Here is a 12,306-nt window from a genome sequence, read left to right as displayed (position 1 = left end):
GTAGTTGACAACTGAAAGAAAGTATTTTTGACTCTCCCCATCCGCCGCCGCAAAGACACGGGCTGTCCCGTTCACAACATGTCTTTCCACCCCACCCAATTCATGTGCTACGTCCATGTATTACTACTGTAGTTTTTTTTCACTGTCGGTGATACCAGCTATTCCGAATATTATATTTTTTTTCGAAAAAAATAATTAAGGTTAAAGCCTTGGCTTTACACATTGCACCAAAATGTACTACCAGTACTAGTACTACAGTACATGTACGTATTAATAGTACTTAGTATTGATGATCCTTGCTATCATTAAAATAATAATAATCCATTCTGCTATCGAGCTGCCGTTTGTGGTTGATGTTAATATTCAGAGGTGCTGCGACGAGCGGCGCATGATCTCTATCTGATGCTTGAGCAGGTAGCACACGGCGGCACGCGAGACGCCGAATTCCTTGGCAAGGTGAGCCTGTTTCTCTCCAGCACGAACACGGCGCACAATCTCACACCGCTCGCGCTCCTTGAGGTATTTCTTCTTGACGCGCTTGCTTACCTTGCCACAAGGGGTGGAGGGTGACAGCGGGGAAGTGCTAAGACCTACGCTACGTAGCGGGCGTTTCAAGCCCGTGCGGCGACTGGGCGACATAGTCTTTTCCTCGAGCTCGGGGCACGAACTGGACGCGGGCGACAGGCTGTGCCGGTAGTTATAGTTGCTGTAGTAGGGCAGCTGAATGCCGCTGTTGATGAGAGTGGCTTGATGCCAATCGTAGGGCGAGTTGCAGGGACTTTGCGGGCGTGACTCGCTACTCAAAAGCGGCGACGGCGGTTGTGGCGTGGCCGAGTTCTGTAGGAACGTTTTAAAGCTGGGCAGCAGGGTCATGGCCATGGTGGTTGGGTCGTTCGCAGAGGTTGTCGCAAGACGTTCGATTTGAAAATGAGTTGAGGCACACCGGGAGCTGTCTCGCCCGCGCCATGCTGCTGGTGGCGCTGTCGAGCGCGGTGTCAAGGATACGCGCCTTCCAGCTGGATTGTGTTTTTCGTTAAACCATATCGGAGCCAAGTTAAAATCAGTCACAACCCCAGGTTGCAGTTGAGGAGGCGTTTCTTTATGCTTCAGTTTGCGATTCAAGGGCTGCTTCGTGCGCAGTTATAGACGCCGCGCCGCCGAGACCGCATTTAACGCCGCAGCCGAATGCAAGTCTTTGAATCTTTGATCTTTGATTTAAAGGGAGACGGCGGGGAACACGAGTTTGCCTTGAGCTGGCTGTGAATCTTTTTCCCGTGTGCAATTTGCTGCAAAAGGCGCCCACAACAACTTCTCTTTGTTCTTTGCAGCTGTTGTTTACAGTTAATTAATCCGTTTTTCAGTTTGGTGCGCCATCAGCTACGCGAATTTCATTCCCTCGACCAATATAGCTACGCGGAATAAAATGGGGTTTTCTGAATCAAGATGACGTCTTTATAATAACTTCGAGCTTCACTGATTCAATTAAACAAATTGCAGAAAAGCATTTTGCTGAAATACAGACAAACCTCTTTGCAATGATACCGTCGGAGCCCCTTTTCATCACTATCCGAAGGAATCACTATTCAGAGCTGTACATGTACCGTAAAATTCGGACTGACCATTTAAATCTGCAAAACATTTAAAGGCTAAAAGGTACTACGAGGTATTATTATACTTTTTTTTGTATGCTACCGGTACTTCTTTTTTCTTTACCAACGTCGCACTCTATTCGTACGCCTCACTCAATCCAAATTTCAACGTACCGTCGCCTTTATCTAGCCTGTACAGTGTGAGCTGCGTCAAGCTCTTAGTTGGGGCGTGGAGCTATAGAATTCTATACCTGCATCCAGCTTTGCGAGCTGTTGGAAGCACACACGTCTTCTGAACTACCATAGTGAAAAGTGAGCGCGTGAAGAGGAGGACACCGTCACTGATGAGCTTGCTGCGACGATGTCGCGCGCGCACGCAACGTACCTGAAGTTCATTAAAGAACTGCTGACGAACCAACGTAGCTCACCAAAAGAATATTCCCGATATTTAATAACCTTTGAATACTAATAATCGTCATCGGTGGTACGTACAAGCTGGAAGTTTAAGTTGTAAGTTTTTTTACTTGTTCTTGTAAGCTGACGGTCAGCGAGAGACCACTCCAACCTCTTATCTAGTGGGTATCACTATTTGGAATACCACTCCAAAGAGGATTGTCTGTCTGTATCAAATATCGAAATCGTCTGGAATACCGAGCGAAACAAAAGTACATGTACAGTACTGCACCCCGTTTTCGCGCCCTTGGACCTCTGATAAACTTCCGGATGTGATAAAACTAAATCCAAATAAACTGAAGCTTGTAAGCTAAAATATAATTTACTTGCAAATCCTATATGGTCCACCCCCGCGAAATCGGGGTGCAGTACTGTACATGTGGGCGATTACATACAGTAGTGTTAAATCGCGTTGGCACGTCGCATGTATGCGTGGCTATGAAGCGAATTTATATCTCCATGTCGACACGACCGACGTCATGAAAGCGCAGAGATTGGCCGAAAATCTAACGCGTGTTGTATACCTCCTTGAACTGCGTTAGCAATCGCTTATCAGTGAGCCCTGAAGTTCAGGGTCTGGTCGAGGTGGTTTGTCTTACATGTTGAATGCTTGTGTGGGTTCTGCCCGGCGGTCAGACGGGGTCTGAAAAAAATAGCATTCCCAGTGTCAGAACAGTTTTTTTTCAAATAAAATAAAAGTATAACGCTCTACCCGCCCATAATTTTGAGTAGTTAAAGCTGGTCAAAGTTTGAGCACAAAGTACAAAAACAACTCGAAATTGTACAAAACCACTGCAGGAATCATCAGATTCTGAGTCGAATTTGCAAATACCACGATACGAATTGGCTTGTGGGAAAATCACGTTTTGACCTGTGTTGGCGAAAGGGTTAATATCACCATCGTTGACCCAGATGTTTCAATTAGAGACACTCATTATTTTGCCCGGCTGACGTAACAAAGCATCGACGTGTATACGTGTACAGATAGTATAGTACGGTTAAATTGGAGAAAAAGGTAGGACACTAGCCCGTTTGCATCGTCTGCGGGCCCTAGCTGCGCTGCACTCGGGGGGTGAATCACTCTCTTATTAAATATTAGGACCAGTAAATAAATTCCATCTGGTTTTCTATTTTTAGGGTTGTTATATCGCTTACTTGAGCTGTCGCACCAATGAGAATAATCAGTTTATTTTCATGTTACTACAGTACTGCACCCCGTTTTCGCGCCCTTGGACCTTTGATAAACTTCCGGATGTGATGATCCTGAATTTAAATGAGCTTTAATTTGTATGCTAAAATCTTGTTTATTTGCAAATCCTTTATGGTCCACCCCCGCGAAAACGGGGTGTAGTGCTGGAGATGCTGATACAGAGTTTCGATATTGCACTAAATGTAACGTTATGTCCTTTAACTTTTTGCCAGCTGTTTAGTAGTTTAGAAATACTAAGTTCATCATATTACATCGTATGTTGAGATGTGCTCCAAAATAGTATAAACACATTCAATTTAGCGGATCACAGGTTTTACCGAGCTGTCAACACACGCGACAGATCGAGTGCTATACATTATTTACATGTTGTTTCAATACTGCGTACGTCGCCTGTGCTAATCTCGCTGTCTGCCTCGCTTGAAGAGACGTTGTATGAGCTTTCTTCTTCACCGCTGTCGTTGATACCTTCTTCGGTGTGGCGCGAGCTAGAGCCTGCTGTGCGCATAGAAATTGTCTTCAAGACAGGGGGTATATGACTACCATGCCTTGAGGGGTGTGCCAAATCATGCTCCAAGTTGCTGGGGTCGTGCTGGCGAACCGCTTGGCATAAGTAGATCTGCCTCATGCTCCCAATTAGCCGCGCGTCCTTTCATCTTAGCGCTCAACACGGGAAACGCAGTCGCCAATGGTGTCTTTGCTGGTCGAAAAACACGAGCACACTTTGCAGCCATATTGACGTCTCTTGCTAAATTCAATTCCATTTTTGCTCTTGGTGTGGGATAAAAACCCATCTGTAACATGCAGGGGGCGTGTGGTGAGACTGCGTCGACGCTACAACGCTAGTATCAAGAAGGGCTTCGCTGAATAGGTCTCCTTCGATGTCAGCAACCCCACGTAAAAAAAATAACTTCCATAGATCACATTAATTCTGCGTACGTAGGCGGAGCACGATCTCGGCTCACTCTTGTTTTTACACACCGATTGATGGTGTACATATTGTCAATAAGCTCAAGAAAGATTGTATGGTAGTACTTCTACATTTTAATGTCTATATAAACCGTACTAGTGTATGATACAAGTGGCAGTATTTGTATTGAATATCTCTGAAGTCGCAATGGATCGTGTATATCTGCCCCTTCCATGCCGGCTTGTCCTTTATCAGCTGAGGTACTGAGCGCTAACCACGTCCGCGCCTGCACGTCGTGCTAAACGCACAAAACTATCAGATGATGACACCCTGGCACACGCTACCCGTGTGCCACTTTCCCTACTTATGTAATAGCTAAGGGAATATCTACCTACTTATGTAAATGGAGTTAGGCTCATTACATCACCCTCATCTCAAAGTTTCGCTTACGCAACATAAGCGCACGGAACACATTTGAAGAAAAACTCGGAATCCAACGGAGCGAAGATGGCCGAGGACGATACGACGCTGGTGACAGAAGCAGGCGTGAACACACTGACGACGGCGGCAATCCTGGCAGCCGAGACATCGGCAGCGCCAACAGTGACGAGGATCAGCACCAGAAGCACGCGGTCGTGTGTGATGGATGACGCTTTGGTTTCCTAGGACCTGTACGACTTGTCAGGAGCGGAGAATCCGGATACACGCGACACCATGAAAATTGTATTCGTCGCTTTCGCGCGACGCGGAAGAAGAACATCGAAGGCGCTGATCGTGAGGGACTTCGTCGCTCCTGGTGTGCCTTCATCCGACGACAGAACCGGATGTCGCGTGCTTGAGATAGTTTTGTCGACTGGTTGGCGTATCGCGAGGAGATCCTTGTGGATCATTCGATTGGGGCGCTGCGCGTGAAGGTCTGCAACAACGCGTGGAATAGAGATCGACTCTGCTTCGTGCACGTGAGAGAGAAATGTGAGTCCTGTGGTACTTGGGCCCGTCCGACCCAACGCGAGTGGAGGCAACATCTCACTGAGCGGCCGCGTCCGGAATATCGCGGAGAAGGTTGGCGCGAGCTCCCACGTAACATTCTCCGGAGGATAAAAGCGCCAACGTACCAGATAGCGACGCGCGGTCGGGGCGGCGTGAAGAGTACGACTACGGACGTTACGTTGAGCAGACGAGCCGTGGAAATCTTCCTGGCCAGTGATACGCTTCACAACCCAGCGCGCGCTACCCACCGAGTCAATAATTGGTGGTGGGCCTTCCCAGTGATACGACGCCTTGAATGAAATTACCGGTTCGGAACCAATAACCGCTTTTAATTCAGTTCTTGGTTTCAGACGGATTCGGTACGACCCAATACTACCGGAGACTGCTTCGAACGGTGCGTTGGACGTTCAGATTGGAGCTGAGCGGGCGGAAGTTCTTGCCTGGTGAGCTGGACAGATCGCGTCGGAGCTTCGGCAGTCGCATCGTGAGCTGTTATCTCGCCTTCCGGGGATTGGAGAAGCGTGGGCTTGTCTCTACCCAGCAAGGGGTCGTCCGCGAGAGCGGGCGCCTGGCTATGGCCCGTCATGCTTGTCGTGATGGTCGCCCGATGCATCCTCCGTCTGCTAGCTTGGGTCCGGAATCGTTGCAGGGAAATGCCGATTGCGTCACCCGACGTAAAATGTCGAGTGGAGTTTAATTGCCGACGGAATGTCCAGGGTGTAGACGTCGCCCACAACCTTTGTTACTCGGAAGGGACGGATGAAACATGGAGCGAGCTTGTTAGCGCCCAGGTTGGTTATGACGGAGCGCGGATTGATATAGAACACGGTTTCTTATCTTAAATATATTCACGTTTTTTCGCCCGTGCGTTATCTTCTGGTCTTTTTGCTTGTCCACTGCCTTCTGCAGTGCATTGCGGCCGAACTTTGATGTGATATGTTTCTACATGATGAATTATGCAACGGCCGAGTGATCGTCTGAAAGCACCAAATGTTTTGGTGTATAATTGGCAGTGTTAACGTCCTGCTCACGAGCCTTGCCACCTTAGTGAATCAAGTTCTGCGACGTCCATCTTGTGGTGGGGTGGCTCTTGCAAAACTAGTGCTTCGGTCTCACACACCGTACCCCGGGGGGGGGGGGGGGGGCGACTGGCAGAGGGGGTACTCCGATAACTGTGGGGTTGCTGAGAGCTCACCTCTCACCTTGTGTACCCGCCGGTGGGGCTGGATACACTCCTCTGGTGGACTTAAAGAAAAGCTCGGCCTGCAGCTGGTTCCGCTTTGGAGAGGCGTAGGATGGGGGGGGCGGGGGGGGGGGGCTTGTTCCTTTTTCGGGCTAGACTTGACCATTTCCTATAGCACAGCTGCAAACCCCGGCTACTGACACGTGTAATTGGTAGCCTTGACTTGTTTATTGTATGGGCCACTACAAATTCCCGCTACTGTCCTAAGTTGACGAACACTGGTTGTTGATAAGGCCAATTTCACCCTGTTACTACTTAAACTCATTGCAGTTCACTACGTTGCGTATTCTATGATCACCAAACTGGCTCTTGAAGGTCATATCGTACTTACATGACATGAATACAAATCAGTCGATCTACTGAGTAGATAGCGTATCAAAATGTCTGCGATCTAAAGTCGATTTAAAACGGTGCGGATCCGAATTCTGGTAGCTAACAAGACGGCCCACCAGAGTGATGGCGTGTCACTGCGTACTTGTGCGCGTCTCTCGTGATCCGAGATGCGGTACGTCGAGGTGACTCGATGATCTGCTTGGACGAGAGCGGGTCAAGGCATTCACACTGGCTACATCCGACGATAACTCTGCCGTCGAGTGCGCTGGCAGGCCTCTTGACACCGGTGAGGTTATCGGTGTGCGCTGAGACACGGGTTCGCATACCGATGGGGGGTCACGACACTGGTTCGTTGTAGGCAGCCTCAGCATCCATGTCGACTGAAGGAGATCCTCCCCCACCAAGGGTGGAGCCGCCATCATCCATGGGATGTCCCACGGCGAGAAGTGTCGGGACACGTGGATCAGCAGTGCTGTGGTTGCATGCAACCACACACTAGCCGAAGCGCGGACCTGGTGCAATCATTGTACAGGTCCCTTGGTCATGTGCGACCAGTCCAGTAGGGTGAACGGAACGTCTCACCCACTGACAAAGCGGTTGCGATACGTGGCGTACGCAACGCGCCGGGTTTAATGAGCCGTGAAGACATAACCCAAATATGGTACACACAAGTGACCAGGCGGTGGTCGAGGCAACGCACGCAGTCGTAACTGGTGCCTGGCATTGTGGTGAGATACGCCCCACCATGGTCGAGTACCATCAAGGTACATGGTGTCTGTGACAGACACTGGTATAGGTGCAAACCCGATGCGCTCTGGGCGTATACGCTGTGAGTCAGCGCACGTACCGTGTGTACGTGTCGTACACAGCATACCTCGTATATGGACCCATGGACCTGTACACTGTGCTTGCACATGAGTCGTGCATGATGCGAGCACTGGCCATTAATCCGTTCAGGCGACAGCACAGCAGAAGATGTTGCCACCAAACATGGCAGCCTTGTGGTGGGCGTACCGTACCAAAAGTTAGTAATGTACTGTACATGATGTCGATGGGAGACACCTACACCACGGTTGTGTACCGCCACGGTACATGGTGTCGATGAAGGACACCTATGCGCCGTTTGTATGACTACCAAGGCGTGAAGAGAGCGTGGCAGAAGCTCCGCCGGCAAGGGTGGATCCTTGCTGGAGTCAAAGGCATGAGCCGATTCCCTCTAGTGCTGGGGCAGGTGTTGCCCTTCTCGATGTCGTCCCTCGCGGAAGCCACCATGCTTCGGATGCGCTCACGAGAACTGTCGTATCCCCTGGTGCGAATTGTGGGTGAGTGCCACACGTTATGAGGCTATTGCATCTTAAGCCAAAGCACTGTACGCGCGCTAGCGCAAGTACTAAGGAAGCACTGAGTGTAGGCTTTGTGGCCAACACAGCTGTGAACATAGGGATGCAAATCCCAGTGAGCTTTAGGAGCACAAGTCACTGTGGGTGTGACTGAGAGCCGCGCCAATCTCGTGGCTGCTCAGTGTGAGAATTCACCTTTGGGTGTTTTAATTCTTACTTCTGATTGGAGAATCAGTTGTGATTGGAGTGTCAGGTTATTCTCATTTAAGTGGGGGATGTAACGAAGTACAATCCAGCGTACCCCAAGGTTACATAAAGGGTGACCCGTCACTCTTGTGGACACTTGGTACATGGTATCCGGTGCTCTCGGAGCCAGTCAGGACATGACTACTTAGCTCCACTACAGGAAACCTCTAGTTCGTATGGAGCCCAAGTTATGACTACATTAGTCTTACATCTACTCCTCTAAGTAGCATCTGTTCTACTTGGATACCATTGATAATTGTCTTGCTTCTCTTGAGCGGTTGTTTGATTTGGGCAACGAATTTGGCTTGAAGTTGAGCTTGAAAAAGTCCTCACTGTATCAACGCTCTGTTACATGATGTGGTAAGGTGATTGACGAGGAAGAGTACGTGGTGGTCCGACAGCTCAGCGAGACCGTTCTCCATTGAGACTTGAAAATGTAAAGCTGACTCGCATCTCCTTTGCATCACACACGTCGGCGTGAGCACACCCTCATCCATCATATAAAAAAGTAGCTCTCTACTTTCCATTGCCACAGCAAGTTGCCAAAAGCTACGAATGAAATCTAAGCGACCGTAGTGATTCTTGCCTTCAGACGCTCCACCTTGATCTTCAAGTTGGGCATGATGCCAACAATTGCTTCGGCCATCGCATTCAACGGCTTGTACTCCACTGCTTGGCGAAACCCATTAATTTTCAAGTTTTAAGGAGCAGCGTAGCACAAGCCCAGTGGATGTTTTGGGGTTTTGTAGATCCAGACAAAGTCCACCAGAGTCTGGTTTAAGTCCTTCAGAAACGCACTCTGCAGTAGTCGATACTGCGGATCTTTGCACCGGAAAGACTTTGCATTTGTTCCAACCGAAGCTTGTACTACGGTACCTTAGCAGGCAGGAGGGTCGTCACAACGAACTAGTCGCCAAATGTTATGCTTCTTTGTAATCCCGACGGAGTTCCACCATAAATTACTCCGGAAACCCATTCCCTAGTACGGCAGTAAACAGCTTCTCGAGATCTTCTAAGATGTCAAGATCAGTTTCCAGACCAGGACGAAAGTCATTATCATACGTGATGGTTCCTCGTCGTCATCAATTTTATCACCAGCAAGTTGCTCCAGTTGTCAGTCCACATTAATCCCGAGAGAGAGCAGCACGTCATTGCCAACGATAAATTCATCAGCATCTTGCTTTGTAACGAGACAGTCAATGGGCTCTGGATGCTCAACAGGTTCAGCAGCAGTGTGTAGATGAATCGTTAACCGAACAGATTCACGAGCTTCCACATCGTGACCACCGATAGATTTTCCAATCACGGGTGTGCTTAAGGGGACATACGCCACGTTGAGGTCTAAATGCATGAGATCGTTGACGTTGCTCCGACTCAGTAGACACCTGTCGAAGCCCGTGTCCGCACAGCACTGTAGCTCACATACATCATTCAGCATTATGGTATTCACTCCACCCAAACGCTTTTTAATCCGCTTTATTCTGATCTTGTCCTGCGAGAAGTATGAAACTTCTCGGGTAGCTCCTTCTTCTCCTCAGAGTAGGCATTTCGAAACATAGTGTGGGTCACTACATTTAATACACCCGTCCTTTGGCACATGGGGACGCTTTTTCCCCGAGTCGTGCTTACCTACAGATGTTCTCGCTCAATTGGCATCTCCACTACGATTTTTCTTAGATTCGTTGTGACAACGCTGGCAACGGCCATGCTGGACACTCGAGCCCTCCTGATCCTGCTGCTTGGGCGTATTCTCAGACTTATCGAACTGCTTCTCATAGCGAGAGCGTTTGACGACGACGAAAATCGCGATCCAATTTCAACGCCTTCTCGAGGATCCGATTGTGAAGCTTTAACTCGTCATTACGTGCTTCCGTCGCTTGGAAGCAAATAGCAGTTCTCACGTCAGATTTAAGCTCACTGGGAGTCAGGGACTCAATCAGCGGCTTACACTTTTCTTTCTGGTCCTGCTGGTTCTCAAAACAGACCACCAAACCGTGTTCATCGATCAATTGGTTACACAGCATGAAATACTGCAGCACACGCTCATTAACATCAGTCACAGAATGTCGAGGCAAAACGTTTTTCCAAAGCGTTTATCAATGTCAGGAAGCGTAGCGTTTATAACACGTTCAACAATCGCCTGGACTTCAGACATAATTCGGTCATCAGTCACAGCGTCGGACAAACTTCCCCCACCGCGGTAGGTACAAAGCGTTGTGAATAGTCTTTCGTCAACGGTACTCTTGATTAATTCCTTCAGCCGCTCATAGAGCTCGTCATCGCATTTGCTGCGGGCTTTGACACTCTCTTCGTACTCAGCACGAGTTTTCTTCCACTTTACTAACGCAGAGGGAGGATGCTCATCGACAACAATCGAGACGTGACCACCGAAATGAGCAACGGTACACGCACGGTGTTGATGTCTCCTCGAGCATTCTCTTCAGCAGTCTTGCCACGATGGTCCGGTTTCTAAGTCGTGTGAATGCGGGTTCACTAAAGTCGACTTTGTAGTACGTCCACGAGACGAAAACAGTAGACACAGTTAAGGAGGCTCGCACTTCCAATTGTTGAGCCGATTGAATTGCATGCTCAGTAGAATGCAAAAAATAAAGTGACTAGACTACTCATTTCCAATTCATCTTGCTAGTCACAGCGAGCAAGGTAACCTCCTGAGCACTGCACGGAATCTCAAGTCTAGTAATTACAACTGCAATTGCAAGAACATCCAGCTCGTAGTAAATGCAGCGTGCATTCACTCAAAAGCTCAACGGGGGCAAGGCTTTCAACCTGAGCCCCACGCTACAGAGCCAGTCAACCAGCGAGCTTGACGACGACAGCGTGCATTAACTCGCTAGTGATCACGGTGATCACAGTCCCAGAACGTCCGTACGCTCTGAGAGTCCAGTCGTGAAGGCTAAGGGCTCTCCCAAACCTGGCGACGACGAGTAGGAGAAACATCTCAAGCAGTTCTTGCTCGCCGAGGGTCTTGCGCGTGCTAAGGCTACCAAAGCCACAGTTAAAGACACCAAGCCTTTAAGAAGCGGACGGATTTGAAGTATCCACTCCGCGAGGAGAAGGAGTCCGAGAACTCCTATCGGAACCTTCGGTTCCTCGGATGAAGAGGAAGAGGAGAATGCGATCCATGAGCACCTAGAGATCATGAATGACCTCGGCAAGCAGCAGGATGACTTCCAAGCTGCCCAGCGCATGCGCGGGGGTCCGGTGGTGACACCCGTCAACCTGGGAGCTGCCATCAACCCAAGAGGTTATTGAGGAGAGCTCTGGGGCTGACTTTTTTTCTGGAGATCCTCGTCGAATTCCTCTGAAGGACCTCACGACTTGTCGTAAGAAGTCCGAGAACCGGGGTGGTCTCTACTCTTTCTGGGGCTACCCCTGGGTTCTTCCCGAGAACTTCCTCAACTGGAACTTGTGTGAGGACATGTTATGGGCGTGTGTTGGGTCTCTCAAGTACACACACTCGTAGTCACGGGAGCTCCATAAAGATCAGCTGTTGTCCCGCAACCTGGTCCAGCGTGATCGATGCGTCTGGTTTGCTCACTTGGTCAGCAAGCACATGCTGCAAGGTACATTCTGAAGCGCGCGGCTTCTTGCGCTCACGACGACCGCGGGTACGGAGTGGCATCAACGTCTGTACCCCGTTTAGGCAAGAAGCCCCGGCCTACTTACGAAGCTGCCGCTGCTTCTGTTCCCAGATCGCGACAGCATTAGCGCAGTCTATCTGGAGCCGTTCAATCGGCTCCCACGAGTCTCGGAGTGGGCATAACCCCTCCATTTGACGAGGAGCTGTCGCTTACCCCGACGCCGTTGCTCCTGGATAATCTGCTCCACGTCAAAGTGGACGTCTCAGTTCCGGTCAAGCAGGGGCGGAGGTGCCCTCGTACGGGTACGAGTACCAGGCACCTCCGGAGCGCTACTCTCGTCCGGAGCCGCATTCGGCGCACTCCCAGTAGTGTATGGTACGTACATGATGTACT

The 12,306-nt window shown here is 49.6% G+C and overlaps 2 protein-coding genes across 2 annotated transcripts; both read right to left on the bottom strand.

Moving 5' to 3' along the window:
* Positions 1-247: 247 nt before the first annotated feature.
* PITG_15534 (uncharacterized protein) lies at positions 248-1,152 on the bottom strand (the record flags this gene model as incomplete). Its single annotated transcript, XM_002897642.1, has 1 exon — positions 248-1,152. The coding sequence occupies one exon, from the start codon at positions 877-879 to the stop codon at positions 364-366; it is 516 nt and encodes a 171-aa protein (XP_002897688.1).
* Positions 1,153-10,083: 8,931 nt separating this feature from the next.
* On the bottom strand, positions 10,084-10,675 carry PITG_15533 (uncharacterized protein; the record flags this gene model as incomplete). The annotated part of the gene is made up of 4 exons (XM_002897641.1): positions 10,084-10,158; positions 10,213-10,341; positions 10,437-10,606; positions 10,657-10,675. The coding sequence occupies 4 exons, from the start codon at positions 10,673-10,675 to the stop codon at positions 10,084-10,086; spliced, it is 393 nt and encodes a 130-aa protein (XP_002897687.1).
* Positions 10,676-12,306: the final 1,631 nt, after the last annotated feature.

Source organism: Phytophthora infestans, genomic scaffold (genome assembly GCF_000142945.1).
Source record: "Phytophthora infestans T30-4 supercont1.42 genomic scaffold, whole genome shotgun sequence".
In the NCBI taxonomy this organism is placed as follows: Eukaryota; Oomycota; class Peronosporomycetes; order Peronosporales; family Peronosporaceae; genus Phytophthora; species Phytophthora infestans.
The sequence above is the reverse complement of the archived record's forward strand: the minus strand, read 5'-3'. Positions and strand labels throughout refer to the sequence as shown.